This window comes from Rana temporaria, chromosome 1, assembly GCF_905171775.1.
Source record: "Rana temporaria chromosome 1, aRanTem1.1, whole genome shotgun sequence".
Classification (NCBI taxonomy): Eukaryota; Metazoa; Chordata; class Amphibia; order Anura; family Ranidae; genus Rana; species Rana temporaria.
In genome coordinates, this window is record NC_053489.1 from 451,378,254 (window position 1) to 451,400,475 (window position 22,222).

General features: G+C 41.9%; 1 protein-coding gene across 5 annotated transcripts in view; it reads left to right on the forward strand.

Moving 5' to 3' along the window:
- Positions 1-15,865, forward strand: part of LOC120916712 (transmembrane protease serine 11F-like) — a 45,768-nt gene extending 29,903 nt beyond the window's left edge. For 3 of the 5 annotated variants that reach the window (XM_040327680.1, XM_040327681.1, XM_040327683.1), the window contains 5 exons: positions 735-791; positions 10,419-10,587; positions 12,879-13,138; positions 13,243-13,388; positions 14,948-15,865. In XM_040327680.1, the coding sequence (XP_040183614.1) occupies positions 735-791; positions 10,419-10,587; positions 12,879-13,138; positions 13,243-13,388; positions 14,948-15,109 (794 nt within the window). In that variant the 3' untranslated portion in view covers positions 15,110-15,865. The remainder of the gene's footprint in view (positions 1-734; positions 792-10,418; positions 10,588-12,878; positions 13,139-13,242; positions 13,389-14,947) is intronic. The other 2 variants (XM_040327682.1, XM_040327684.1) reach the window with 1 other exon arrangement.
- The last annotated feature ends 6,357 nt before the right edge of the window (positions 15,866-22,222 follow it).

Here is a 22,222-nt window from a genome sequence, read left to right on the forward strand (position 1 = left end):
AAATCCGCGCGGAAATCCTCTGGCGATGACGTGTCGCGCCGTCGCCGCGATTATGACGCGGCGACGGCGCGACGCTGTCATATAAGGAATTCCACGCATGCGTCAAATCATTACGACGCGTGCGGGGAATCCCTTTGGACGGATGGATCCGGTAAGTCTGTACAGACGAGCGGATCCATCTGTTGGAATGGATTCCAGCAGATGGATTTGTTGTGCATGTCAGCAAATATCCGATCTGCTGGAATCCATCCCAGAGGAGATTTCTCCGCGGAAACAGATCCGCTGGCGTGTACACACCATAGGATCTATCCGCTGAAACCCATTTGCTGGGATTTATCTGCGGATGGATTCTATCGTGTGTATGGGGCCTTACCCTTTATTGAGTCAAAGACCTGGAATATACCGTACCTATTGGCTTTTTTTTTATGGAAGCATGTACTAAAAGAAATTTGGATCTGCTATATCTGGACTTTCTAAAAATGCTAGTTGCCTGGCCACCACAAACTTTTGTACTTTCTAAATCATAGATCTGAAATATGCATCTGGCAAGTAAATTCAGACTGTTGTTGACACTTCCAGTCTACATGCTTGTTCCAGATGAGCAACTCAGAATGTTTTGATGTTATAGGATCAGCATGACAACCAGCCAACTGGCAATTTCAGAAGGATTTGCCAGCAATGGCTGCCTCCACATTGTATTGATTTTGTTTTCTTTTATCCACTTTCATTTACAGTTCCAGGCTATACAAATGTTAGGACTACAGCACAGAGCACTTCCCAAACTGTAATAGGTAGGTTGAGTACATGAAACAATGAACAACCTCTTTATAAGTCAACAACACCCAATGCTTTCATGTATGTCACAAAACGTGAAGGCTCTGTTACTGAAACTTGTACTGAGAGAAATATGCAGGCTGACATACAGGGAGTGCAGAATTATTAGGCAAATGAGTATTTTGACCACATCATCCTCTTTATGCATGTTGTCTTACTCCAAGCTGTATAGGCTCGAAAGCCTACTACCAATTAAGCATATTAGGTGATGTGCATCTCTGTAATGAGAAGGGGTGTGGTCTAATGACATCAACACCCTATATCAGGTGTGCATAATTATTAGTCAACTTCCTTTCCTTTGGCAAAATGGGTCAAAAGAAGGACTTGACAGGCTCAGAAAAGTCAAAAATAGTGAGATATCTTGCAGAGGGATGCAGCACTCTTAAAATTGCAAAGCTTCTGAAGCGTGATCATCGAACAATCAAGCTTTTCATTCGAAATAGTCAACAGGGTCGCAAGAAGCGTGTGAAAAAACCAAGGCGCAAAATAACTGCCCACGAACTGAGAAAAGTCAAGCGTGCAGCTGCCAAGATGCCACTTGCCACCAGTTTGGCCATATTTCAGAGCTGCAACATCACTGGAGTGCCCAAAAGCACAAGGTGTGCAATACTCAGAGACATGGCCAAGGTAAGAAAGGCTGAAAGACGACCACCACTGAACAAGACACACAAGCTGAAACGTCAAGACTGGGCCAAGAAATATCTCAAGACTGATTTTTCTAAGGTTTTATGGACTGATGAAATGAGAGTGAGTCTTGATGGGTCAGATGGATGGACCCGTGGCTGGATTGGTAAAGGGCAGAGAGCTCCAGTCCGACTCAGACGCCAGCAAGGTGGAGGTGGAGTACTGGTTTGGGCTGGTATCATCAAAGATGAGCTTGTGGGGCCTTTTCGGGTTGAGGAAGGAGTCAAGCTCAACTCCCAGTCCTACTGCCAGTTTCTGGAAGACACCTTCTTCAAGCAGTGGTACAGGAAGAAGTCTGCATCCTTCAAGAAAAACATGATTTTCATGCAGGACAATGCTCCATCACACGCGTCCAAGTACTCCACAGCGTGGCTGGCAATAAAGGGTATAAAAGAAGAAAAACTAATGACATGGCCTCCTTGTTCACCTGATCTGAACCCCATTGAGAACCTGTGGTCCATCATCAAATGTGAGATTTACAAGGAGGGAAACCGATACACCTCTCTGAACAGTGTCTGGGAGGCTGTGGTTGCTGCTGCACGCAATGTTGATGGTGAACAGATCAAAACACTGACAGAATCCATGGATGGCAGGCTTTTGAGTGTCCTTGCAAAGAAAGGTCGCTATATTGGTCACTGATTTGTTTTTGTTTTGTTTTTGAATGTCAGAAATGTATATTTGTGAATGTTGAGATGTTATATTGGTTTCACTGGTAAAAATAAATAATTGAAATGGGTATATATTTTTTTTTGTTAAGTTGCCTAATAATTATGCACAGTAATAGTCACCTGCACACACAGATATCCCCCTAAAATAGCTAAAACGAAAAACAAACTAAAAACTACTTCCAAAAATATTCAGCTTTGATATTAATGAGTTTTTTGGGTTCATTGAGAACATGGTTGTTGTTCAATAATAAAATTAATCCTCAAAAATACAACTTGCCTAATAATTCTGCACTCCCTGTACGTAGTTGTCTAGCTGTCTGTGGCTTTAGTACAGTCAGTCAATGGCCTGGAGCAATGCAGAAAGAGAAGTCACAATTCCAGATCTGCATATTTGGTCCACGTCAGTGATTGGAAGCCTATGGGTGACCATGTTGGTCAAGCAACTAGCATTTTTAGATCATATGCATATCCAGTAATGTACACATTTAGGATTAATTAGCATGTATTTATGTTAGTACAGAAGAGCATTTTGGGCAACTTTGCAGTGATATGGTGATCTACTATAATGGTAAGTATACAGTAATTATAGTGCAACTTCTGGCCATTATAATTGAAGTAATTGGGGAAAGGATAATAATAATTACATTGATATTAATGACAACAATGGTTAAAGCTGAATGTGTTTTGTCACATTTTTGGGATTGTGTTCGATATGTGCAAAGAGAGATCGTGCAAATACTTATAAATATAACATTTATTAAAAGTACTGACAGACACAGATAAAGAATATATGACAAGAATACTTTACTAAAGATGCTGTTTCTGCCATGGGTCCCTCCTGCACATGCAGCATGGCCAGATGATCAGATCAGACAATTGTATGATTGTAAGCTCTGGTGTGAGACTAACCCTACAAGTTCTATCTAGCATATTGTATATAGAAAAAGGTCAAGCCCACCTTAAGAGCTAAATGACCTTCTAAGGAAAATGATAAACTCCTGAAGAACAGGGGGCTGGCTTGTCCATAGAGTCAGCTTACAATCACATTCCAATGACATGAGTCAGCTAAAAGTTACTAGAATAACCAAGATATTAGAAGCTTTATTAGATATTTGTGAGGCAACTAGACAACTAATAATAAGGAAATATGAAATATGCAATTTCCATATCACCATGTTTAGTGAAATTTGTTTGGACCAAGCTGATCCAATTAAACTATTTACTTCGCCAACAGATGGAGCTACTGTCAGCGCTAAAAAAACTGTAAGTAGCCTCAGCTACATTTAATATACAGCTCTGTGTTCTGGTAGCAGGACGGGGACCTCCCACCCCACTCCAGGAACAAAATTGATTCACGCTGAGGGTAGCTTAGCCATTTACAACAAGCTTTGTATTATATGAATGAATACAAATCTTCCTCTAACTGCATTCGTAATGTCATTCGCTCACCTCTCCATCACAGCCAATTAGAGAAAGCTTTGTATTCATTCATAGACTATAAAGCGTCTGTAAATGGCTGAGTAGTGCTCAGCTGACTCGATCTTGTTTTGGGATTGGGATGGTAATTTCCTGTCTCACTGCCGGAACACAGCACTGTATACTGTATGTAGCTGAGACTGCATAAATAGTTCATTTGGACCAGCTTTGTTCAAATTATTATTGAAATTTCACACATTTCGAAAAATGGAGATCAGATTTAAGTGATGATATTATGTATATTGATATGGAAAGCAGGTCTATTAGAGATTAGTTAGAATGGGCACATATTATTTAGAAGCGGAACTGTAGACTAATTTTATAGATTTCCAATTCACACCAGAGTGGCTAAAACCTGAGAGTAAAGCCTGAAGTGTTAGGTCGGCTACAAATGGATTGGAAGTTGGCCAGTTCAGTAGGAACCGGACAAATTTCAATCCATGTATTGTTGTTTCTGTTCATGAGAAGTCAATATTTGAACAGGCTTGTTGGCATATTTTTGCTTGATCGACGCATACAGTCTATAGGCACTAGTGCTGATCAGTGTCTTATGGCGGAAGTCCCACTGTCAGAATACAATGACATAGAGGGGGGATTCCCTCATCCACTTCAAATGTGTGGCAGGGACATTGGTTCAATTTTTTTCATTCAGCTGGCTGGATGAATGAAAAAACGTAGCTCTGTATGGCCAGCTTTAGTGTATTCCACTCATTGCGATAGGTAATTATCATAAATAAGAAAACAAATTCTGCAAAAATCTCTTAATGTTTGCATATCTCAAATACACTACTTACTTTGCAGCTCCTGTCACACTCTTAAAACAGAACTCCAGACAAAAATAACAAGATAAAAAATGAATAGCTTCAAAACACTCAAATAATAGCAGCGTATCTTCCACTGATCTGCTTCCTCCTTCCCCCTCGGTTGCCACATTTGGCATCTTTCAGGGGGGAGGGGAGAACAGGGAAACCTGTTTTTGACAGTTACCCTTCCCGTCTTGCCGTTGCGCCGTCCCTCGGAAATTGTCCCCCTTCCTCCGCCGCCGGGCCAATTAGAAAATAATGCAGAGATTTTCTCATCTCTAATGCAGAGATTTTCTAATGCAGAGATTTTCCCCGCAGTACTTTTTTTCTGACGCTAGATGTTATCAGACTGATTGCCAGCATTGCTCAACCCACTTTCTTTAAATCGAGCTTATGAATATACAGAATGACTCTTGTCATCACATTAACTGATTGGCTCCTTGTGCTACTTTCTACTCTCACACTCCAGCTATGCTGTACAGCATATGGAATTGCAGGGAAAGTAAAGCCCTGTATACACGATCGGAATTTCCGATGGAAAAAGTCAGACAGACTTTTTCCATTGGAAATTCCGACCGTGTGTATGCCCCCATCGGACTTTTTTTCTGAGGAATTCCATCGGAGTTCCATCCGAGTTCCATTCAGTCGGAATACCGATGTTAGTTTGGCCAGGAAAAAAACGGATCGTGTGTACGGGGCATTAGAGGCTGATACCATGTCAAATTCAGGTACTTACGCTGCTATTATTTACAAAATACTTTTACTGTTGTAATAGGTTCACAGCTGAGTGTTTTGAAGCACATTTTCCAACGGGCTTTGAAACCCATCAACAGGATTTCCAGTATATTTAATCGTGCCCAGTGACATGTGAGCATCTTGTTGCTGCAAGCTTGATACCCAGAGCTCAAAAAAGTACATGAGTTTCTTTGAGGTGTACATTTTTAGCCACCATAGGTTTCAATGTGAGGGCCTTAAAAACGCCTGAAAACATGTGTAACTCGCATTTTTGCACACTCCAGCTAGAGTTGGAGAAAGCACACTGTGTACACGTAAAGTTTGAAAGGCCTGGATTGGCTGCTATTGATTTCAGCTAGAGCAGGGAAGAGTGCACTACATGTTTTCAATTTGAACTGCTTGGATTGGCCACCAGAGGGTGCACAATTCTTATATGCAGCTCGTTATGGAAGGACATAGATGGATCAAGGAGCCAGTGTTTTTTATAAAAAGACCCCCCACACAGGTGCAGCTGTGCAGCTGTGCAGCTGACCATTTAAAATAAAAAACAAGAACACTAATATGTACTATACAGAAGATATACATTTGCAGGGAAAGTTGGGGAAAATCTTGCTGTAAGTAGACATGTGCACACTGAACAATTTTGTTTCGGATTTTCGTTTTCGTCCGAAAAATACATTTATTTAGTTACCCCAGATTTTTTTTTATTTATTTTGTTTTTCATTGGAAATTGCATTAGTCCGAAAATCAGAACGAATTAAGGTTGAATCTGTCATTGAAGGCTTATGGTGTCTGACTGTCTGTCGAATGTTCAAAGAAGATTCGACGGAGCAGCGAAACTGTACGACGCTTTAATCATACTTTTCCGGTCCAATGGTCCCCCTACAAGCTATAGTAGAATTCTAATGTTGTATGACTAGTAATAATTATATTTATTAATTATTATTACTAGTCAGCCAACAATAGAATTTTTCTATAGCCTATGGGCCGAGCATTTGACCGGAAATGTATGATTGCAGCGTCGTACAGTTTAGCTGCTCCGTCAAATATTCTTAGAACTATCAACAGACACCATAAGCCTTCAATGACAGATTCAACGTTTTTCGATGCTTTGTCGAAATCTTCGTTGTTCATGTTGAAATGTCAAGTTAGTTCTAGCTATTTTACTGCTCCTCCTCTTTGGTTACAATCAGCCAATAACATTCATCATCATCATTATTTTTATTTTACTTCCCCCACCCAATTCCAGCAGCGATCTTTTCTCTCTATAATGTCGAATCTTTTCTCTCTATAATGTCGAATCTTTTCTCTCTATAATGTCGAATCTTTTCTCTCTATGTCGAATCTTTTCTCTCTATGTCGAATCTTTTCTCTCTATAATGTCAAATCTTTTCTCTCTATGTAGAATAATCTTGAACTAATAGGCACATTCGACCGACGAAAAGGAAAATAAAGCATTTGTTTATGTCGGATCTTTTGGTTTTCGTATTCTGTGCGTTCGTTTTTGTTTGTTGAAACGATAACGAAAATACCTGAAATTCAGACGAAAATGCATTCGGACGAAAACGAATGCACATGTCTAGCTGGTCCATGCTACTGACAACTAAACTCATATGTATGAAGCAGACTATGCTTTTTATTACATCACTATCTGTATACAAGTAACTCTGCATACAAAATTCTTCTGCAATGCTGAAAGTAATTCCCTTTTAAGCTCAATGTTAAACTGCAATCTTGATTCTCAGAGTAGCATGTTATTTGAATATCTTTACCATTTCTAGACGTATAACTCTTTAATGACAGCTATGAGTCTTGTGACTATTTTAGGACTTTGATTAGGTTGAATAGTGAGGATTTAAAGAGGCAACCCTCATTTCTTTGCATAGCCGTCCCTATCAAGAGCTTTCTTGTTTACACTAAAGCAGTTAAAGAGGAGTTCCACCCAAACATGGAATTTCCACTGATCTGCTTCCTCCTCCCCCCTCTGTTGCCACATTTGGCATCTTTCAGGGGGTAGGGGAGAACAGGGTAACCTGGTTTTGACAGTTTCCCTTCCCGTCTTGTCGTGGCGCCGTCCGTCGGAAATTGTCCCCCTTCCTCCGCCGCCAGGCCAATTAAGTGTAGCGCATTTCGTGCATTTGCAGTAGGGATCCAGCTGTGAAGCTGAAAGGCTTCACTGCTGGTTTCCCTTACGAAGAATGGCCGGTGGCAGCACCGACAGCTGATCCAAAAATCGGCTGGGGTGCTGATATCGTGGACTCCCTGGACAGTTAAGTGACTATATATTAAAAGTCAGCAGCTACAATATTGTAGCTGCTGACTTGTATTTATTTTTTTGCCCAGACAGAACACCGCTTTAATGGGAGTTTAGACATTTGCAAAGCCCCCAAAAAATGAAATCATATAAGTGCAATACTTAGGCAGCTAGCAAGTAAGGTAAGTATACAAGCCCCAAAATGAAATGTGAAACCAAAAGTGCAGCACCTAGGTCACATGTGTCAAACGCAAGGCCCACGGGCCAAATCCGGCATTCCAGGCCATTTCATGTGGCCCTCACACCGCTCTTGAACCCCCTCGACCCCCCGTTTCTGCCCCCACCTTATTGCTACTCCAGACCATGCACTGTCTGCTTCCCCTCTCGGCCCCAGCTTCTTCCTGGCAGCAGCACCAGGTAAGAGGGGGTGCACTGTCATATAAGTGAGGGTCAGGGGCTTTTGACTTGTGATGATGGGATGGGGTGCTCTAGAAATCTGATGTAAGGGGGGTGGACATCTAGTCTTACAGATACGGCCAGCCCTTTGAGGGCAACCATAATGCTGATGTGGCCCACAATGAAACTGAGTTTGACACCCCTGGCCTAGGTGATCAAGAATAACAATCTTATAATCAAAAACCAGAGTGTAAATACTTATGACAAAAATGACCAACAAAAAAGTAACTTTAAAATGTTCATAGAAAGTCCCACACACATGTGACTCTTCTATCACCTAAAGACATGCATGTGCACAGAATGCTTTGGAAGGAGCTACGTGCTGACATTACGCTGCCGCTTCCATTTTTGAGACCGGTGGTCATCTTAATAAATGAATGTCTCCACATGGTGGGTTTACACTCTGCTATATCTGTAAACTTTGGTGTATGGATTTAATGGATGGATAGAAGCTGACTTAAAAATAAATTACTACACTATATATACCTTTTTCTACTGCTCCGGTGTGGTGAGCGTTCCTCATAGGCTTGATACATTGGTGGTGCTGGCAGCTCCCTGTGCAAGTAGAGGATTACAATGCAGATGGATTGCCATACTGTGATGCCCTATCAGTGCTAACAAACCTGGCTTCCTTTCTGATGCAGCTTAATAGCTGGGGAGTGTGCAAAGGTGGTGGTTTGGAGCAACATGTGATGATATATTTGCACAGTTGGATGAATAATACACATGGACAACTGTTGGAGTTATTTTTACCACTAAGAAGAGTCACGTGCACATTTTAAAGTCACCCTTTTGTTGGTAATTTTTGTTATAAGTATATTATTTACACTTTGGTTTTTGATTATAAGATTGTTATATTCATTCTTGATCACTTGGGTGCTGCACTTTTGGTTTCACATCATTTGTAAATGGTTCATAAAGCAGCAAGATAGTGACCAAAAGAGACAGACAAATGTATAAAGTGAAAATGTGTGTGAAGTAAAGACATGTTTAACGTGTATCTAAAGCAAAAACTGTTTTTTCAATTGTATATCGAGTAGGGAGAAACCAGGACCGAGAGCCACACCCTATAAGGGACACACTATTTAGGCATAGTCCATTAAATTACAATTGCTCGGTACCTGCCGATGGGGATTACGTTTGCTTTACCCTTTAGGTTATTATCTTACTTTTTCCCTATCAATCTCATTTAATGGTATACATATGTCCTATTAAACTAACCCTCTTCCTGGTTTGGAAGTTCCCTCCATTATTCAGGTTGAATTGCAGAATGTAGCTGTTGTGGAGTCTTTGAAACACAATCTCGGGCTCTTTCATACCACTGTAAAGGAACCTTGCCGGTTATCTCATTAATGTACATAGACCTTTTTGACAAGTTATAACTTTTGCCTATCATTATATGATGTTGGTTGATATATGTGATATCATACTATTTTGTACACTCTGCTTACCTTAAAAAAAGACTAAAAAAAAAAAAAAAAGTAACATTTGTGTCCAATTGGGAAGGGATTTCCCTTTTCTTCTTGTCTTAAAGATACAACGAAAAGACAGAGGTCTTTAAAGAGAGGTGAAAAAGCCTCTTAAACCTTGTCCTTATTAAAACATTTACCCTCATCTCCTTTTCGAAGACAACAGTATAGTCTGAATTTCCAATCACGTTTTGTGTCAGTGACCATGGTCAATAGGACAACTAAAGGGGGTTAATTTCCCAAGTAGGCATAAAGGCTGCAAAATAGTCCGATAGATGTTTTAACCCTCTTTTCAAATATTTCACACTTTTGGCTACAGAATTTCTGGACTTGGGAACCCCACTGTTTGACAGCTTCTAGGTACTTTAATCTCTGATATCCTAGACAAGGTTGTTAAACCAGAAAAGAGATCCATTGTTAAATGTTATATTGTTGGGGGTCAGTATAGAAGTTGCCAGTTATATTATAATCAGGTGATAATTATGCAATAAACAATTAGTGATAGCCTGTATTTGTCAGGAGTAGAACAATAATGGATCCACTGGAAAAATGAATAGGTGAAGTGCTGGTGACTAAGGATGAGCTAAAGGTTTGGCTAAACTCAGTTCAGCCTGAATCTGTAGGAAAATGGCACATGATAGCTGGCCGGCAGCGGGGTGGAATGCTGGTGACATAATTAACTTAATATGGCCACATGGCCATACTTGGTTATTGACATTATAAAAATATGGCCTTATTAGGTCAACAATGTCACCAGTAGCCCTGACCTTATGTTATCTGCAGATGCAGGGGAATTCCATGGCCACAGCTGATTGGGTGGGTAGCCTGCTATCACGTGACAGCTTCCCACAAGTTTAGTCTGAGCTGAATTCAGCCAAAAACTTGGCTCACAGCTACTAGTGACAGACTGCATCATGGATGTCATTTTTCATTTTGCCCATAGTTACCCCTACTTGTGTCAAGAATTTGTTGGCAGTGTAAGCTAGTAATCACTGTAAAAACATATTGCTTACAATTTTTTTTTTCACTTTATGAACAGATTGCGGAGTTGGTGGCCCTTTAATAGCAAGTAAAATAGTCGGAGGAACAGATGCAGCTTTGGGTACATGGCCCTGGCAGGCTAGTCTGCACTTAAATGGGAATCATGTATGTGGAGCGTCTCTCATTAGCAACACCTGGCTAACAACCGCTGCTCACTGTTTTAAATCGTAAGTTATGAAATCCTGTGCTACTACTTTGCTACTAATTGCTTCTGAACTGGTCAAATAACATGATGCATTGATATTTAAAACAGAAACATTTCTGTACAGATTATAACATTTTGCTTATCTGACTTGTGGCCCCTAATAGAGCAGACAGGGGACCTGAGAGTACCGAATGGTAGGTAGGTAGTCAGGAGAGTTGCTCCGGAGTTCCTGATGCCACAGGAATGAGGACTAGTGGGATTTGATGTCAGCACAGGAGGCAGTAGACGAGCTGGGTCAGCACAGCAGGTAGTAGAGGAGCTGGGTCAGCATGGCAGGCAGTGCATGGCGGATCAGTTCTCAGGGGTTTGGAGCACAGATAGGCACAGGCACACACAGGTTTGACAAGTCAGGACAGGATCAGCGGCAGAGATAGGGCAGAGTACAAGCTTGGTTGGCAACAAGCGGACAGCGTAGTAACAAGAGGAGCAGGCAAGATCAAGGTCAGGGACACGCCGGGGTCTTGTACAGGCAGCAGGCAGGAATAGTCAAAGACAAGCCAGCTCAGAACACAGGAACAGGATCTCAAAGCAGGTTACAGGTAGCAGGGGTCACAGGAAGCTGCAGATCAGACAGCACTGACTGTTTACAATAGGTTTGTAAATGGGACATCTGGCACCAAAACTTGCACGCATGCACACCGGCGCTCGCAGCCGTGCACCAGCAGCAAGATTCCTTCTGCAGGACATTTCCTGACAAAATGTAAGTTGTCTATATTCCTGTCCCGCCTTGCCTGGATGCGCTATGCCTTGTTGCCCTCACAAGACTGGGGAAGTCTAAGAGCACTGCAATCATAAAACAAAACAGAGGGCGCACCAGCCTAGTGCATTATCCTCAATAGTAATCTTTAATATGTAAAAATATTTAAAATACTCTCAAACTGACAGATGTGTTACAGTCTTTCATAAAAACAGTAGCTTTAGGTTCACGATATAACATATCACATTACAGATTAACAGATTATAGATGACCTGCCCCCACGTGACTCCTGCCTCCAGGAGAGCCTTACAACTAGCTGCATGGCCAAGTCCACCATCCTTCTGGCCATGCAGCTAGTTGTAAGGCAGGAGTCACATGCTGGAAGGACTTTGCAAAAAGCATGAAGTCTTATGAAAGACTGTGATACATCTATGAAGCCTCGTACACACGACCGAGTTTCTCGGCAAAAACCAGCAAGAAACTTGCTGGGTTTTTTTTTTGCCGAGGAAACCGGTCGTGTATACATTTTTCGACGAGGAAACTGTCGAGGATCTCGTCGAGCCAAAAAGAGAGCATGTCTTCTTTTTCCTCGACGGCAATGGAGACATTTTCGACAGCCTAACAAGGAACTCGACGAGCAAAACTATGTGTTTCGCCCGTCGTGTTCCTCGGTCGTGTGTACGAGGCTTTAGTTTGTGAGTATAATACTTATCTATTTTTTTACAAATTAAAGATTACTGTTGAGGATAATGTACTAGGCCGGTGCACCCTCTGTTTTGTTTTGTGATATCAGATTGAGAACTTCTGAGATCATTTAGAATTCATTAAAAGGTGCAGAGTTAATTGAAACATGCAGTTGAAATTCTTCTGTCCTGCATTTCATCTTCTTCAAGCTGATTTTGCATTCACCTAGACTTGACTTTAATCCTGCTCTGATTAGATGCATACCTCCCAACTTTTCGAGATGGGAAAGAGGAACACATACCAGCAAAAGTATGCAGGCATAGGACACACCCCTTGCCATGCCCCCTTAAAGGACAATTGTACAGAAAAACAAGATATTGGTTAAACCCACAAGAGCTTTTTTTACTACTACTACTCTTTTATATTAGCTCTTGGAATTTACAAATATAGCAATTAAGAAATTGGATGAAAGGTTTAGCACTGGAAAACACTTTTTGATAGATAAAAAGTGCATTTTATATACATCTATATACTGTAGATCAGACCAAATTGAGGGACTAATGAGGGGGAAAGAGGGACATTGCTCCGAATCAGGGACAGTTCCTCGAAATCAGGGACAGTTGGGAACTATGTAGATGTACCATACTGAGATGAGTAGTTCCTCCACTAGTTTGATTGCAGCAAACTGTTATCTGGTTGGCTTCTATGGCTTATGGATCTTTGCACTTACTCGTTGAATAATATATTTGTGTTAACATAAAGGTTGATAAGACTTTATTTTTTATAAGTTGTAATATTTATAACATCAACATAATAATAACATATTTAAGAAACAGTTTAAAATATATAATGTAAAACGTATATTTCCACAGGAACAAAGATGTGAATGCATGGACTGTCATTTTAGGAACAAATCATTTAACCTCCGGATCTGGATTAAGCATCAGAACTATAGTTATCCATGAGAATTACACCAGTGGAATAGTATTTAATGATATTGCTTTGATAGAATTGTCATCTCCAGTGTACTTTACTCAGTACATCCAACCTGTGTGTCTGGCAGATACTCTGACTGCCGTTCCTGACAATTCTTCCTGTTATGTCACTGGATGGGGAACACTGACAGATGGAGGTTGGTACTACTGACATATCATATTATTATCTATCCTTTACTTGCTACCAATATTAGGATATTTGCTGGAAAACAATGTGTTTTTTTTTTTGTTTTTTTTAAAGGCGGAAGCTTGCCCTCTATTCTGCAACAGGCTCAGCTGATGATAATAAGTACAAGTTTATGCAGCAGTTCTCAGATGTATGGAGCCATAATAAAACCATCAATGATATGTGCTGGATATATTGAAGGGAAAATTGATTCTTGTCAGGTAAGTTTCATGCATTTTGTTCATCTTAAGATATTTGTAAAAGGAATAAAGATTTGATAATCATCACCATTGCCACTGTCAATTTTCTTACCCTACTTGGGTTCATGAGTCAACAGTAAAGGAGGTCATTCCTGACTTTTCCTTTCTCAACAGCAAATTCAAGCTCTGTCTGCATTTTTAGGTCATATAGGAGCCCTATTATTGTCTTCGTATTGGTAAAACATTTATTAAAAGCTTTACTAAGAAACATATTTTTCGGGGGCCTCAAATACTAGAAAATTGACAGAAAACAATATAGGGTCACTTAGGGCCACCAAATCAAAATGGTTACAATTTATTTATACCCTGGCAATTAACTTCTTTTTATTTTGCACCCATTTGGTTGGTTAAACATACCATTGATACCAAATCCATGAAACCATTAAAGTATATTTCTACATCTATGTGAAAAACTACCCGTTGATCTTGACAGAAATCGAAAAGATATCCTGTGTCTAATGGTAACTTCCTTTGTTAGCAGATTAGTTAGCCCCTTCAGTCTATATCTTCGGACTTCAGTATTTTATTAGGATTATGTGATAGACCAACACAAAGTGGCACATAATTGTGAAAAAGTGGAAGGAAAATGATAAATGGTTTTACATTTTTTTACATATAATCATGTGGATTTTTTTTTCTGAAGCCCTGGACACACGGTCCAGATTCTCGTCAGGAAAAAAAGGTTATTTTTCCTGACGAGATTCCTGGCAAGAATCTCTTGCCAGCCGAGTGTACAGACACCATTCAAAAGAACCGCCGTTCTTTTGAATGGCACGAACGTGGTAACGTCATCTACTACGACGAGCTTGCGCTCGTCACATTCGATGCCGTCGCCGCCATCTTGCTTCACCCTACCTATGCCTAGGAAGCTACCGCGCATGCATCAAAGTCATTTCGAGCATGTGCGGGTTTCCATGGAGAGGTAAGTATACACAGGAAAACACTGCCAAGAATCTCACGACGAGAGCAGGTTCTCTATTTTTCTCGTCTAGATTCTGAGCAGTTTTCTTGATGAGAAACCTCAAAGGCTCGTACACACGCACAGTTTACTCGGCAAGAATCAGCAAGAAAACTGATGGCAGAGCTTTCTTGCCGAGAAAACCGTGCGTGTGTACGAGGCTTTAAAGGCACAAATTGCTCAAGCAACCTCTGAAAACCTCTGGAAAAACCCCAGGGTTTCACCGAATTTTGGTTGAAAACGGCTACTCTAAACCTACTGATCACTTTGGATACTTCTGCTTATGCATCTCATCATATGCTCAGTTTGAATTTTCCGTACTGGTTTATTCTACATAACAAATTTACATTATTTATCCCCACTTATAACACTTCAGTTGAATGTAAATTAAGCTCTTATTAAGAGTCACTGGCTAGATTGTTTGATATAGACATTTGTCATGTGTTTATGGATTTTATTTGTGTTGCCTTGGACTTGTGTAGTTTGCCTTTAGCATTTTCCACGTTGAAACTGAAGCATAACAAGCACTAATGAATTTTACTCTTTTATTCCCTAAATGCAGGGAGACTCTGGAGGCCCCCTTGTGGCACTACAGTCTAATAACCGGTGGTCCCTCATTGGAATTGTAAGCTTTGGATACGGCTGCGCCATAGCAAACAAACCAGGTGTTTACACCAGGGTCACATATTTCCGCAACTGGATTGCACAGAAATCTGGGATATAAATCTTGCCAATTTTAGCCGAATTAAATTTTGTAACTGATTCACAGAGAACTTATTTCCTTATGAGCATGCCAAACAAAACATATGTGTCATCAAGGTCACAGGAGTGACCATGGAGTTAAACTTGAGTACTCAGGACACAACGTTTGGATACTGAACTTTTTAAACAAGAAATAGTCAATGAAGTCGAATCACATTTCAGTTTGGCATGTGTTTTACCATACCTGGCACTAGTGACTCTGTAATTTTATTCACTGATAGCCTTAGTTTACATTATTTAATTCCCCTTGCATTACATATGTAAATAACTTGAAAAGTTGCTATAAAAGAGCATTTTAATTGTGTGATGTTGACCAGACCAGATGATTTCTTACAAATTATACATTTCATGTTGTACATGCAAAATATTTATTTATTATTATACCTTGTGGTATAAGAAAATTAATCAACTAATAACAGTATCAGGCCAAAAGCTGAACAAAAATAGAAGAACATATCAATTACCTTAGTGCATAACGTGGAGTTTGTTAGTAAATGTTTATAGCTGTGTAAGGTCTCAGTGGACATAAAGTATTCAGTGTGGGGAGGGCAGAAGACCCTGTCATGTTTTTCTGCACTATGATTTCATTGCACTAAAATACTGATATCATCAATTGGTTATTAGGGTAACACTGGGCTTGCATTAGAAGCTGGATACATGCAATCAGGCAGCTTGTAAAATTTCTGTTACCAAAATAAATTATTTGATTGCAAATTGTTATGCTGCTGTATTTGTGTTTTTGGTAAAACTGCTGAAAAGTCTATACCCTAGTCCATTTCGCCTCATTCTGTAAACTGTTCTGTACATTCTCTATTCCACATCACCTCATTCTGTACTCTGTACTGTACATCCCTATTCCACATCACCTCATTCTGTACTCTGTACTGTACATTCTCTATTCCACATCACCTCATTCTGTACTCTGTTCTGTACATTCTCTATTCCACATACCCTCATTCTGTACTCTGTACTGTACATCCCTATTCCACATCACCTCATGGGACAGCAGGCAGGACCCCTTAACAATTAATAAATAACTTTAAAAGAATAACAAACTGACACTTGCATTGAATGAATAGGCTGCAGCTGCTTTATTATTGGTTTAAAGACAATATAATTCATAAAATTCATTTATTAACACTTAAACAAATCCAGCCACTACGGCTCAGGCTGTATAAACTTCAGATTTCAAAATAAACCATAACAAATAGATAGAGTCATAACAAATTTTGTCCACCTTCAGACATATAGGGCCAAATTCTCAAAAGAGATACGCAGGCGGAACTGCTGTTCAGCCTGCCTATCTCTGTGCCTAACTTTTCCTCAAAAGGCTTTTTCCAAAGTTAGGCAGAAGATCTGACATGTGTAAGACACTTACACTGTCAGATCTTAGGATGCAGTACCGCATCCGCCGCTGGGGGCATTTCTCATTGAAATGCCGCTTTGAGTATGCAAATGAGGACTTAAGCAGATCCACAAAGCTTTTCAGCATTGTGATTTCTGCGTAAGTTCCGATTTGCTTGCGCAAAACTAGGGCTGGTTTTACAATGTGGAAAGTTAGCCACACCATGTAAAAGCCCATTCAAGCGACGGCATTTGGTATGCATTCCCGAGGGAGAACTCCACGGCAATTTGTAAAATCAAAACCGGCATGGGTTCCCCCCCAGGAGCATACCAGGCCCTTAGGTCTGGTATGGGTTGTAAGGAGACCCCCCCTACGCCGAAAAATCGACGTAGGGGGTCCCCCTACAATCCATACCAGACCCGTATCCAAAGCACGCTACCCGGCCGGTCAGGAAAGGGAGTGGGGACGAGCGAGCGCCCCCCCTCCTGAGCCGTGCCAGGCCGCATGCCCTCAACATGGGGGGGTTGGGTGCTCTGGGGCAGGGGGGCGCACTGCGGGCCCCCCCACCCCAGAGCACCCTGTCCCCATGTTGATGAGGACAGGACCTCTTCCCGACAACCCTTGTCGTTGGTTGTCGGGGTCTGCGGGCGGGGGCTTATTGGAATCTGGGAGTCCCCTCAAATAAGGGGGCCCCCAGATACCGGCCCCCCACCCTAAGTGAATGGATACGGGGTACATCGTACCCCTACCCATTCACCTGGAGGCAAAGTGATAGTTATTAAACACACAACACAAGGGTTTTTAAAATCATTTATTAGTCTGCTCCGGAGGCCCCCCTGTCTTCTTTAGCTCTAATACCAGGGAGGGCTTCTTCTTCCGCTCTCCGGGGGTCTTCTCCGCTCTCCGGGGGGGGCTTCTTCTTCCACTCTCCGGGGGGGGTCTTCTCCGCTCTCCGGGGGTCTTCTTCTATCTTCGCCGCTCTCCGCTGTTGACTCGGCGCACCCCGGTTCTTCTGCAGCTGTCCGGTGCCTGCCTACCCACGTGCACCCACCACGTGGGTACCTACCGGAGCATGATGGGACGGTGATGCCTATATAAATGGGATGCAAGGCGCGCTTCCATCATTGCAGTGAGAAGAGGCGTCGTGTCAACATCGGAAGAGGGGAGAAGAACAGAAGAGAAGAACATGACGTCACAGAAGACCGCGCTGGCTGCCTGCTAGTAATTGAGCTAACACACGAAGATAGCAGGCAGCCAGCGCTGAAGGAGAAGGCACCGGACAGCTGCAGAAGAACCGGGGTGCGCCGAGTCAACAGCGGAGAGTGGCGAAGATAGAAGAAGACCCCCGGAGAGCGGAGAAGACCCCCCCCGGAGAGTGGAAGAAGAAGCCCCCCCAGAGAGTGGAGAAGACCCCCCGGAGAGCGGAAGAAGAAGCCCTCCCTGGTATTAGAGCTAAAGAAGACAGGGGGGCCTCCGGAGCAGACTAATAAATGATTTTAAAAACCCTTGTGTTGTGTGTTTAATAACTATCACTTTGCTTCCAGGTGAATGGGTAGGGGTACGATGTACCCCATATCCATTCACTTAGGGTGGGGGGCCGGTATCTGGGGGCCCCCTTATTTGAGGGGACTCCCATATTCCGATAAGCCCCCGCCCGCAGACCCCGACAACCAACGGCAAGGGTTGTCGGGAAGAGGTCCTGTCCTCATCAACATGGGGACAGGGTGCTCTGGGGTGGGGGGGCCCGCAGTGCGCCCCCCTGCCCCAGAGCACCCAACCCCCCCATGTTGAGGGCATGCGGCCTGGCACGGCTCAGGAGGGGGGGGAGGCGCTCGCTCGTCCCCACTCCCTTTCCTGACCGGCCGGGTAGCGTGCTTTGGATACGGGTCTGGTATGGATTGTAGGGGGACCCCCTACGTCGAATTTTCGGCGTAGGGGGGGTCTCCTTACAACCCATACCAGACCTAAGGGCCTGGTATGCTCCTGGGGGGGGAACCCATGCCGGTTTTTTCTTTGAAAATTGGCATGGAGTTCTCCCTCTCAGGAATGCATGCCGAGCGACGCTGTCAATTTTTCTTTTTTTTTTTTGTTTTCCCGGCGCGTATTTTTTTTTTCACCCGGCGCAACTTTATTGTCCCGTCGCAATCCACAAAGCCCGGCGTAAATTACGTTCGCGCGCTGCACGTCGGGAAAATTACGTCACACGCATGCGCAGTACGGCCGGCGCGGGAGCGCGCCTCATTTAAATAGTAATCGCCCCCCGGAGAGGAGGACCGCCTTGCGATGGAGGCACTTAATTTACACGGCGTGTAATTTCTAGGTAAGTGCTTTGTGGATCGGGCACTTAGGTAGAAATTTTAAGGCCGTGTAACTTAACTGCTGAAATTTAAGTTAGGCTACGTTTTTGGGAATTTGGCCCAATATACTTTGTATTATTATAATATATATATATATATATATATATATTTTTAAAGGTGACAATACCACATAATTGCAGCCGCGACAAAAATAATACACATGGAAGGGGGAGGGGGACACCACAATCCTGTTCTCTGAGGCGACTGATCAGCTGCATGGAACCCTCTCTTTTATAGCCCTAATTATCATTGGACCTAACTGGCTAGAACCGGTACTGGGCCCAAAGAACCCTAAAAGCCCCGGAAAATCACGTGCAGGCCTCGTGGACACCAGATGTTTCAAGGAAAGCCCGGGAAAGTCACGTTTTCTGCTCTCCCAAGCCTCGTGACAGGCAACCCTTGCAGATCCAGAGCAGGCCTCTTCAAGGGGAGCCTTGAAACTACCTGCCCTGCCGCTCTCCCATGGGAAAAGGGGGGATTGAAACTTCTCCCCCTTTTCTATCATGGGACAGCAGGCAGGACCCCTTAACAATTAATAAATAACTTTAAAAGAATAACAAACTGACACTTGCATGGAATGAATAGGTCGCAGCTGCTTTATTATTGGTTTAAAGACAATATAATTCATAAAATTCATTTATTAACACTTAAACAAACCCAGCCACTACGGCTCAGGCTGTATAAACTTCAGATTTCAAAATAACCCAAAAGACAGGTGATTGGCCATTTCCACGCAAGTGCCCAAATTAGCATTAAAAATATCCAGACCAATGCCGGATAAATGAACCCCATCTTTCTTATAAAGACCTCCAACGAAGCCCTCCAACTCAGAATGCCTAAAAGATAGAATATTCAAAGGAGTCAGCAACCTAGCAACTGCTCTATTGATACGGCGCCTAATCTTCTCAAAAGGGTGCTTGACAGGCAAGGAAAGCCAACACATCCTTTGCACCACTTCAGAAAAGATTATCACTGTGTTAGAAAAAGATAACTGAAGCCTAAGAAGATCATCCCTGATTGTAAAAATAATGTCCAACATTTTGAATTTTCCTATATCGTTACCCCCTAGATGGATAATCAATTCATCAGGAGGGGAAAACTTTTGAAGAAGCCTACCAACTTCTGGCAGCAAAGCAGACCACACCATACCCCTTTTACCAAACCACAAAACTTTAAAATGCAGGGGATCCAAACCTAAATTACAAGAATAACTCCTGACAGCAGCTCTTTGTTGTGCCCAATAAACAAAAGAATGGCCAATGATCCATATCGTTCTGGCATGACCTATAAAGAATCAAAAAGAATGGTTAGGGCGAACATATAAAAGATAGCTGTTCGACTTCCATCTACCCACTTTTTTAATAAAATCAGTGTCTAATCCTAATTTAACTGCTTCAGTAGCAGCATCGATTCTGAAAGAATGCGATGTAAGATGATAATCTTGTAGATCTAAGGCTTTTCAAACATTTTTTAAAAACACAAATGAATTGATATTTTGTCAGTGGGGCACCAGATTCGTGGATAAAGAAATTATTATAACCTAAAGGCCTAACCTGAGAATAACAATGTAGCAAACCTACCGGGCAAATAGCTGAATTAGAACAGGAGAATAACTTTATCCACGCACCCTTACCACACTGATCAGTTTTAGAACGACGAATAAAAATCCTAACCATTGTAGCTGAAAGGAAAACATCAGAAGCTTGAATGATATTCAGTTCTGAAACCCTAAGAGCCACAAAAAATGCCAAAGAAAAAACCGCCCAAAAAAGTATAGCCTCAAAACTAGAAAAACAAATAACCGAAACGACTGAACAAAGCTTCTCCAGAATAAGGGGGGTGATGGGCAAACGCCTATCTTTGTGAAAATGATCCCTCTTATACCCTTTCAGAGCCTGCTGAACAGAAAAGAATTGAAAACAAGAAGGTTGATTGTGTAATTTTAGAAAAAATGAAACGCCTGCTAGAGTCTTCTGGACATAAGACCATGAATACTGTTTAATGAACAAAGACTGTAAAAATAACAACACTAAATGTTCAGAAAAGGAACCAATAGGTTCTCGGGTAGAGGCCATAAATGACAGCCACATGAACCAGGCCGTTGGTATCCAGCCATGGTTGAAGGAGCAACAGAATGTTCAATATATTCAGAAACGGGCATCAATTTAAGTCCCATAAAGCAAATATTAAGACTCAAACATTTAAAAATCATGTGGCGCAAAAGGATAATGACAGGCGGAGATTTTGAAGTTAGACAGTTAATAGCAAACATAACCCCTTTATTGTCAGTTCTTACCAAAATTAGTTTTTTCTGAAAGAAGGGGCCCCATATCTCCAAGGCTACCATGATTGGAAATAATTCCAGTAAAACAATATTCTTCAGAAAACCTTTTGCACGCCAATTGGAACTCCAATGGTTCGCACACCATTGAGACTGCCAAATAGCAGAAAAACCGCAGGACCCAGCAGCATCAGTGAATAGAAGGAAGTCTTTGTCTAAGACAAAGTCCTCCTGCAAAACCGTCCTACCGTTAAAATGTGTGAGAAATTGTAGCCATACTAACAAATCTTCCTTCATGTCCTGAGTAACCCTCACATGCGAATAGGGGGATTTTAAACCGGAGATAGCGAGGTACAGTCTCCGGGAGAAAACCTTACCAACCGGCATGATTCTGGAAGCAAAAGCCAACAACCCAAGTAGAGACTGCATGTCTTTTACACACACTTTTTTCATTCTCAACACAGACAATAGTGAAGATCTAATCTTGAGTATTTTTTCTTCCGGTAAACGAAACTCCAATAGCTCAGAGTCAATGGTGATACCTAGAAATTCAATACAAGTCGAGGGCCAGGCTGTTTTTTCCATAGCAAGCGGAATGCCGAAATGACTGCACACTTTGAAAAAAGTATCCAATAAAAAAGAGCACCCCAAGAAACCTGAAGGGCCTAAAAATAAGAAATCATCTAGATAATGCAACAAAAATCCTGAATTGGCTTCCCTACTAACCACCCATTCTAAAAAAGATGAAAAAGACTTGAAAAAAAAACAAGATAGGGAACAGCCCATGGGTAAACACTTGTCAAAATAAAACTGGTCATTAAAGAAAAAACCCAGGGAATTAAAACAAACTGGATGTACAGGTAGCAAACGGAAAGCGGATTTTATGTCTGCTTTTGCCATAAGGGTCCCTTTACCCAATGTTCTAAGTTTGGCTAATGCATCCTCAAAGGAAAAATAACACACCGAGGAAAGACTGCTATCAATTTGGTCATTGAGAGATTGGCCTTTGGGGAAGGACAAGTGGTGAATCAACCTGAAGGAAATTTTGTCTTTTTTAGGGACAATCCCCAACGGGGAAACCCTGAAATTTGC